The sequence below is a fragment of the Chiloscyllium punctatum genome, chromosome 36 (assembly GCF_047496795.1).
Source record: "Chiloscyllium punctatum isolate Juve2018m chromosome 36, sChiPun1.3, whole genome shotgun sequence".
In the NCBI taxonomy this organism is placed as follows: domain Eukaryota; kingdom Metazoa; phylum Chordata; class Chondrichthyes; order Orectolobiformes; family Hemiscylliidae; genus Chiloscyllium; species Chiloscyllium punctatum.
This window is the reverse complement of record NC_092774.1, coordinates 68,904,602-68,913,162: the sequence shown is the minus strand read 5'-3', so window position 1 is coordinate 68,913,162 and position 8,561 is coordinate 68,904,602. Positions and strand designations below refer to the sequence as shown.

The following is an 8,561-nucleotide window of genomic DNA, read 5'->3' as shown; positions in this document are numbered from 1 at the left end:
TATCGAGCCATAAGGGAAAAAAATTGTGGCTCTATCTTTTTCCCCCCATTGGTATTTGGACACTTTAAATCTATCAGTAACACCAACATCCCCGTAGAGCATACTGCGCATGTTTGCCGGTTGCAGCAACGCAGTGCGCATGCTTGCCAGTGTCAGCAATACACTGGGCATGCTCATCGCTGTATGCAAACAAAGGCGTGAAACCTCCTTTTAATTGACCAATAGGCAGCATCGGAGGACTGGCAGGAGACTGGTCCTCCTGCCAATCAGAGGAAGCCCATTGTCTGAATGCGGAAGTTGGACCATGAGCTTCTCACGCTGCGACTCCTGATCCTCTTTGTCTGAGTAAAGATTGAGCTTTACCCAGACTGCAAATTCCTTCCTCTGTCCCAGATATGTGAGTATGGCACTCTCTTGCTCCCATTCCATTTCTTTTTCATTCTGGGGTTTAGTTGTTGACTTGCAGCAACTGAAAGAAAAGAGAGTGAATCCGAGAGGGACAAGACTCCGGAAACGTAGGTCCAGGTCTGTGTCTCAATTTGCAAAATAGACAGGCATGAGGTGGAGAAGTCGACGTTTGGGGTGTAACCCTTCCTCGGGGCTGGGGCTGGGGCTGGGGCTGGGGCTGGGGCTGGGGCTGGGGCTGGGGCTGGGGCTGGGGCTAGAAGCTGCAGATAAAGGGGGTGGGAGTGAAGTGGGGATAGGTCAAGACAGGTAGAGGGTACGACCTGGATGGTCAATGGGAGGAATGAATCTGGCAGGGAACGAGGAGGGAGGTTTTTTGAAATTGGAAAACTCAACGTTGAGTCCTTCAGGCTGTAGGCTACCTGGAAGATGAGGTGTGGTCCCTCCACAGAAAGGGGGTGGGAAGGGGAATTGAAATGGGTGGTAACTGGGAGGTCTGGTCAGCTCTGTGGACCCAGCTGTGAACCGTTCCCCAAGTTTGCTCTGGCTCTCCCCAATATAGAGAGGACCACAATCAGCAAACACAGGGCAAATGCAGTACCACAACATGAAGTTATAGCCTTGGCTGTGGCAAAGAAAAACAGAAAGGAGGTGCATTGTTTAAATGGAGATGTATTTGGATGTGGAGAAAGTGAGAACTGCAGATGCTGGAGATCAGGGTCAAAAATTGTGGCACAGAAAGAGCACGGTAGGTGAGGCAGCATCTGAGGAGCAGGAGAGTTGACGTTTTGGGCACGAGCCCTTCATCTAGACTGATATGTTGATGGGCAAAGAGACCTCAGTGTCCTCCTACTCCAGTCACTGCCAGTTGTCAGACAGGTGCAGCAGGCAATCAGCAAGGCAAGCATTATATTAGCAAGAGGAATTGAGTTCAGAAGTGGGGGTGTCTTCCTGCAGTTAGAGGGTCATTGAATATATTCAAGGCTGAGTTCATCTGATTTTTGAACAACAAAGAAGTGGATGTTTGTGGGGGAAGGCAAGAACATGGTTTTAAGACCAGTATAGAACAGTTCCAGAGTCATACAGCACAGAAACAGACCCTTTAGTCCAATTAGTAATAGAGATGTACAGCGTGGAAACAGACCCTTTGGTCGAACTCATCCATGCCGACCAGATATCCCAACCCAATGCGGTCCCACCAGTCGGCACCTGGCCAGTATCCCTTGAAAGCCTTCCCATTCATATACCCCATCCAGATGCCTTTTAAATATTGCAATTGTACTAACCTCCACCACTTCCTCTGGCAGCTCATTCCAAACATGTACCACCCTCTGTGTGAAAAAGTTGCCCCCCAGATCTCTTTTGTATCTTTCCCCTCTCACCCTAAACCTATGGCCTCTTGTTCTGGACCACCGCCCCTGCCCCCCCGCTATTTATCCTATCCATGCACTTCATGATTTTGTAAACCTCTATAAGATTACTCTGTTGCCTCCAACGCTCCAGGGAAAACAACCCTAGCCACCCTATAGATCAAATCCTCCAACCCTGGCAACATTCTTGTAAATTTTTCTGAACCCTTTCAAGTTTCATAATGTCTTACCAATAGTAAGGAAATCAGAATTGCACACAATATTCCAAATGTGGCCTCATCAATGTCCTGTGCAGCTACAACATAACTTCCCAAATCCTATACTCGGAGGATTGGGAAAGTTTTCAAAACCTACAAAAGACAACTGGGTAAGAATGGAGGGACAAACCAAACCTTTGAGGGTCAGTTTGGAGGCATCAAGGTCTCAGGACAGGGGGTGGGGATGACCCCAGCTATGGGCAATATGCCAGCAAATGGGACGAGATTAATTTAGGATATCTGGTCAGTACAGTTGTGTTGAGCAGAAGGGTCTGTTTCTGTGCTATATATCTCTATGACTCTGGCGTTGCACTAACGTTTGCCACGTGAGTAGATTACTTACAGTATGGAAACAGGCCCTTCGGCCCAACAAGTCCACACCAACCCGCCGAAGCGCAACCTACCCAGACCCACTCTCCTACATTTACCCTTTCACCTAACGCTACAGGCAATTTAGCATGGCCAATTCACCTAACCTGCACATTTTTGGACTGTGGGAGGAAACCGGAGCACCCGGAGGAAACCCACCCAGACACGGGGAGAATGTGCAAACTCCACGCAGTCAGTCGCCTGAGGTGGGAATTGAACCCGGGTCTCTGGCTCTGTGAGGCAGCAGTGCTTACCACCGTGCCGCCCCGAGTAGGTTCACTTTCTCTCTACTGTCAATGTTAATGCCTTGACGTCGCATTTTGCTCCAACCTTCCCGGGGACGATAACCATTTTGTGTCTGGTTGTTCCTAAAGAAGCTGCGTGGCAGGTTCACCCTGAATTGGCACTTTCTTTTTGCTTCCCAAAATCAGACCTGCTCACTCTCAGCAGTATCCCAGTGTTGTGAAAGATATTAGCTTTTCAGGCGGAGATATTCAAAGTTCAGAGAGATGGCAGTCTTGACATTTTTGCTTTTCTGCTCTGTAAGATCCTGAATCAGCACCCTCAGGAGAAATTAGTTAGAGCTGAGTGAGAACAGAGGGGGAGAGAGAGTGGGATGATGCTTTCAATTATGTGGAATAACAAAAGAAAAGAATATTGCACAGAAAGTAGAATTGCTTGTTCAGAATTTCTACCCTGCACTGACAGTGATGACCTTTGTAATCTCTTTATACAGAGTACAGTAGCGCCTCAACATACGAACGACCCCATTCATGTACAAATCGGTTTACGAACAGGATTGTACGTAAAATTTTGCTTCAACGTACACACGAAATTCAAGGTATGAACGCAAAAAGCCCATGTGCGACCACGTGGTTTCATTGTTCTGCTTTGCTACGCGCTTGTTGAACGCAAAAGCTCTCGGGCCCCGAGTGATCTCATTCAGTCCGTCTTTGGTGCGTGTGCTGTGAACAGCCGTCCAAGCATTCTTACACTATCCGAACAATGGGAAAAGTTGATTCAGTTCACTGAAACCAGGAATGGATTAAGTTTGTAATTCGAGACACTACTGTATTTGAAGATCTGAAGACGGAAGTTTGAAAATGAACAGATGAAGGCCTTATGCCCGAAACATCGACTCTCCTGCTCCTCAGATGCTGCCTGACCTGCTGTGCTTTTCCAGCACTGCACTTTTCAGCACTGACTCTCCAGTGTCTGCAGTCCTCACTTAGACGTCAATGTCTGACAGTCACTCAATCCATCGGGACCGCAACGGTTATCAACTATGATTCTGTGAGAAGGAGTAAAGCTTTTTGGTTCCTGTTTGAGTACGTTTTCAGCATCAGTAGGACTGGATGAGAGACCCTACCATTGCAGCGCACTGAGTGTGGAGCCTAAAACAGCTATACGGTCTGGAAAGAGGAATTCACAGCAGGAAGTGGCTCCACACTTCGGCCATGGAGAAACCTGAGGAATCCCACCTCTTGGAGAAACCGTGGAAGTGTGGTGACTGTGGGAAAGGCTTCCGTTTCCCATCTTCCCTGGAGATTCATCGGCGTAGTCACACCGGGCAGAAGCCGTACCTCTGCCCTGTCTGTGGGGAGGGCTTCAGACATTCCTCCACCCTGCTGACCCACCAGCGGATCCACACGGGGGAGAGGCCCCACAGCTGCCCCGAGTGCGGGAAGGCCTTTACCCAGGTCTCTGGACTGCTAAACCACCAGTGGGTCCACACGAGGGAGAGGCCCTTCAGCTGTCCCGAGTGCAGGAAGACCTTCAGTGATTCCTCCTCTCTGCTGAGGCACCAGTGGGTCCACACAGGGGAGAGGCCCTTCAGCTGCCCCGAATGCAGGAAGGCCTTCAGCAATTCCTCTGCCCTGCTAAGGCACCAGCGGGTCCACACCGGGGAGCGGCCCTTCAGCTGCACTGAGTGCAGGAAGACTTTCAGCAATTCCTCCACCCTGCTTACTCACTGGCGGGTCCACACTGGGGAGAAGCCCTTCAGCTGCCCCGAGTGTGGGAAGGCCTTCAGCAATTCCTCCGACAGGCTGACCCACCAGCGGGTCCACACCGGCGCGAGGCCATTCCCCTGCCCCGAGTGTGGGAAGGCCTTCACCCGCTCCTCCAACCTCCGGAGGCACCAGCGAGTTCATGTACAATCGCAGGGGGATTGAAGGAGCGATGGCTGAATGCCATTATTCTCTGGACCATCAACCCAGTTCCCGGGACTCCCGGGTTTGAATCCCGCTGCGGCAGATGGCGCTATACAGGGTATGGGTTGAAATTGCTGAGTGAGGCAACACTTCCTCCGGGTTACGGCTGTACCAAGGATCCAGTTAGAAAGGGACATCTTGGTGCTGATCAATAGTAAAGACAGTGAGGTGGGGTGAGGGTGTACGCTTTGTGAGTGAGTGCGCTTTGATCTTGGCTATTTATTGCACTCATCATTACACGATGGAGTGTCCATTTCGAGTTTTTACGTCGCTCGTCGACGTATAACGTTAACCCCTTTCCAGCGAAACCACAGCCAGAAGATCTAAAAAGGGACGGTTAAAAAAAAAAATGACATTGTAATGCAGAATTCCAGCAGGGCAGGATGAGCTAGGGCTTTCAACCATTGAACAGGATAACCACTCATCCTCTGTTGTGTGAGGCTTGTGATTTATTTAATTATAAACACCCAACTAAACTCCACCCTTACCTATGTGACCTAAAATTAAACAACTTTATTAATAAAAATTAAAATAAGTAAAATCTAAGATTAAAACTCGCTAAAAGCTCCTAAAACTATAACCACTAAAACCATTACAATACTTAAAATTACTAAAATTAACAAACGAAATACAATTATAAAATACTAATATTGCCGAAGTTCCTACGAGTCCATAAACATTCTCAGGAGTTCAAGAGTCAAAGATAAAGTAAGGTTTGAGATATTTCGAGCGAACGTTTTATATTTTTCTATCCCAAGGATCTTCATCAGGTCCGAGTTCTTCCCGAACCATTTTCCTCGGGCGCCCATAACAAACCCACAAAATGATACGGTTCCACTACTGGTTAAATTCCTTATCTCTTGGTCAAGATGTCCGTATTTCCTGGTCTTTTCCTCCCAAGCCTCCTCAAGGGAATTGATCTGAAAGTCTGATCTTATTGTTACATCCACCACCACGGACTGCATATCCTTTTGCAAGACAATATCTGGTATCCACAGTTTATCAGATTTGTCTCGTATCCGTGGCTCGACAAAGATTGTCCATCCATACTTCCTAACGAATCCAATTAATTCCTCTACAATTCTGTTGTGCCTCTTAATTCGCATGTTCTTTACAAAGGGGCACCAACCCGAAATATGAGCAACAGTCTCAGAAGTTTCATCACACCTTCTACAATTCTTGATATTGAAAGGCCTTCCATACGTCAATGATGCCCTCGTTGGATACAGGTTAGCTCTTAACAGCAGCGAATTAATCACTTTGGACGATTTCATGTGCTGCATCCTCTGTAGCCAACTATTTGAGATGTTATCATTCTTATAATAGTGAATTCCTGCACCTTGGCAGGGGAGGGTCATCCATTTTTGCATCTCCACGGCTCTCCAATTTGCATAATTTGCACTCCCGTATTCTTCCAAGCCGTCTTCGTCTTCATCGCTATTCACGACAATATCCCTTTCCTCCGATCCATAAATAATCTCTGGATTCCAGATATTTCCCATCACTCTTAGTTTACTCAACCTCCGCATTCGATCCTCCACGCTACTTCCGGCAAATTTAAATGATGCATGTAGCACCCCGTCCTCCGATCTCAGTAGCGATCCATATTTCCTCATTATCGAAATCGGGATAAATGTCGATAAGTGGTTTATGGCAAGGCCTCCATCTCGAGACTTGGCATATAAAATGCCATCTGTGATGGATTGTGGTAGGTGTAAGATCTCTTTGATCGCGTTCTTAATAATACTATCCAATTTCTTTAAATAATTCAGAGAAACCTCTGATAAAACCAGGTTATAAAATAGCCTCGGGATAAAATACGTTTTTAAAATTTCAATCTTTTGAACGGGTTTCAGGGATGAACCTTTTTAAGTTCCCTAGCCATAATTCTAGTTGATTTTCCCAGTTGGCCTTACTAATCCCCAACCAGGGGTCAATCATGGCCCCTAAATATTTATCAGTGGTCCCTGGCTCAATAAATTGAATCTCCCGATCTTCAAATTTCCAATTAGGCTTGTCATTGTATATAAAGGACTTATTCTTGTGACTAAAGTAAAACCCTTTAGTTTTTTTAATATTAACCTCCAGTCCTGTGTTCCGACAAAATCTTTCCACTATTCTAAGATTAAATACCATACCCTCATACGTCTCACTAATTAGGGCAATATCGTCGGCAAATACCAACGTTGCACAATGGCAACCCTTCCCACCCTCATCCAGGAATATCCCCTTTTGTTTCTCTTCAATTGTACTAATCAGCAGATCCATAATTATATTAAACAAAATCGGCGATAAAGCATCGCCCTGCTTAACCCCACATAAAATCGGCATATTATCGGTTTTACAGTTAAAACCCTCGATGTGGGTAAAATTATTTTCATAAAGATCCCTAACTAGTTGTATAAAAACTCCCGGGAACTGGAGTCTTCTAAGAGCTGTCACAATCAATTTATGTCCCACAGAGTCGAAGGCTTTGGCTAAGTCTACAAAGACTATTGCCAGATCCTTCCTCTTATATTTTGCCCCATTTATTATATTTTCTAAGATCTTGATATTCTCCTCACACCCTGGGACTCCCGTCATAAATCCTTTTTGTCTTTTATTTAAATTAATAATCTTATTCAATCTATTAGCCATAATCTTAGTAAAAATTCTTAGTAACATTGGACCAATAGTAATTGGTCTCCAGTTGTTAATATCTAATAATTCTTCCTCATTGTTACTTTTTGGGATAAGTACGGTCCTACTGACCTTCAGCTGGTCTGGTATCCTGCCCGTGGCCACCCAGATTGAGTACAGTCTTGGCAGCAGCATATTATCCTTATTAAAAATTTTAATAATGTCTCCCATTGTCATCCCATCGGGACCCGCAGCAGTCTTGATGTCCATCGCCTTAATGGCACGATCAACATCTTCTACCGCTACAGGTCCCGTTAGAATTGCAAACTGGGATTCCTCTATCTGATTATTATACTTTGCAAAACACCTCAAATTATTCTTCTTATTAACCTTTGTCAATTTACCCTTGAAATAATCTTCTAAATCTTTCTTTTCTAGAGGGCACTTGCTTCTACCCGGAGCACCCATTAGGGTTCTAGCTAAATATTGATGTTTTGTTTTAAAAAGGACCTGCATCTCTTTAAATTTTCCTTTTTTCTTACCATATCTACTTTTTGCACCACTAACCTTCTTATTCTTCCTTACTCCACTATCCTTTATTTTAACATCTGTCCCTTTATTATGTTTAGTCTTATTGCTAATGTTTTCTTTACTCTTCTTCTCTATCTTATTCTCTATCTTATTATGTTTAGTCTTATTGCTAATGTTTTCTTTATTCTTCTTTTCTATCTTATTTAGGATCATCTTCATAATCTTTTCATACTCATTTTTCCCCTTTTTATTCCTACCCAGGTTCACTTCAATTAAATTAAGTAGTTCATCCACTGATCCCTCCGGGCAATCCAAATTATTAATATCATTATGAATACTATCTATCCCTTCTTGTAACCTATCCACAATCTCATTATTTTCCTCTTCTTCCTCATCCACATTACTATTCGACAATATCTCATCATCTACTTCAATCTTTTTATCATTCTTTTTAGTTTTAGTTTTCTTGGTTAACAGATGCCTTTTATCTGAGATTTGCTTTGCAGTCTTTGATCCTAACCTTTCCGCAATCAATTTATTAATATTCCTACTGCCAGCAAATTCCAACTCTAATTTTAGCAACATATCCACTTCCTCAGCTGACCACAGACCCTTCCTACTACTCTCCTTACTAACATCTTTCTTCCTACCCTCACTGCTCTTTATCTTCCTCTTCTCATTCCTCAAACTAGGGTGTGCATGCCGCTCATGCTGCCCAAGGCCTCTGGCTGTACTAAATCTTAAAGGACATAAATCACATAAATACTTCTTCAATTCCATCTCCAAATTATTGCTAC

General features: G+C 44.7%; 1 protein-coding gene across 3 annotated transcripts; it reads left to right on the top strand.

The window, feature by feature from the left end:
- Positions 1 to 291: 291 nt before the first annotated feature.
- On the top strand, positions 292 to 8,149 carry LOC140460638 (uncharacterized). 3 transcript variants are annotated; one of them, XM_072555252.1, is made up of 2 exons: positions 292 to 397; positions 3,138 to 8,149. In XM_072555252.1, the coding sequence occupies exon 2, from the start codon at positions 3,859 to 3,861 to the stop codon at positions 4,573 to 4,575; it is 717 nt and encodes a 238-aa protein (XP_072411353.1). In that variant the 5' UTR covers positions 292 to 397; positions 3,138 to 3,858; the 3' UTR covers positions 4,576 to 8,149. The 3 variants fall into 3 exon arrangements, with proteins under 3 accessions (XP_072411353.1, XP_072411354.1, XP_072411355.1); XM_072555253.1 differs by lacking the exon at positions 292 to 397 and adding an exon at positions 426 to 525; XM_072555254.1 differs by lacking the exon at positions 292 to 397 and adding an exon at positions 435 to 515.
- The last annotated feature ends 412 nt before the right edge of the window (positions 8,150 to 8,561 follow it).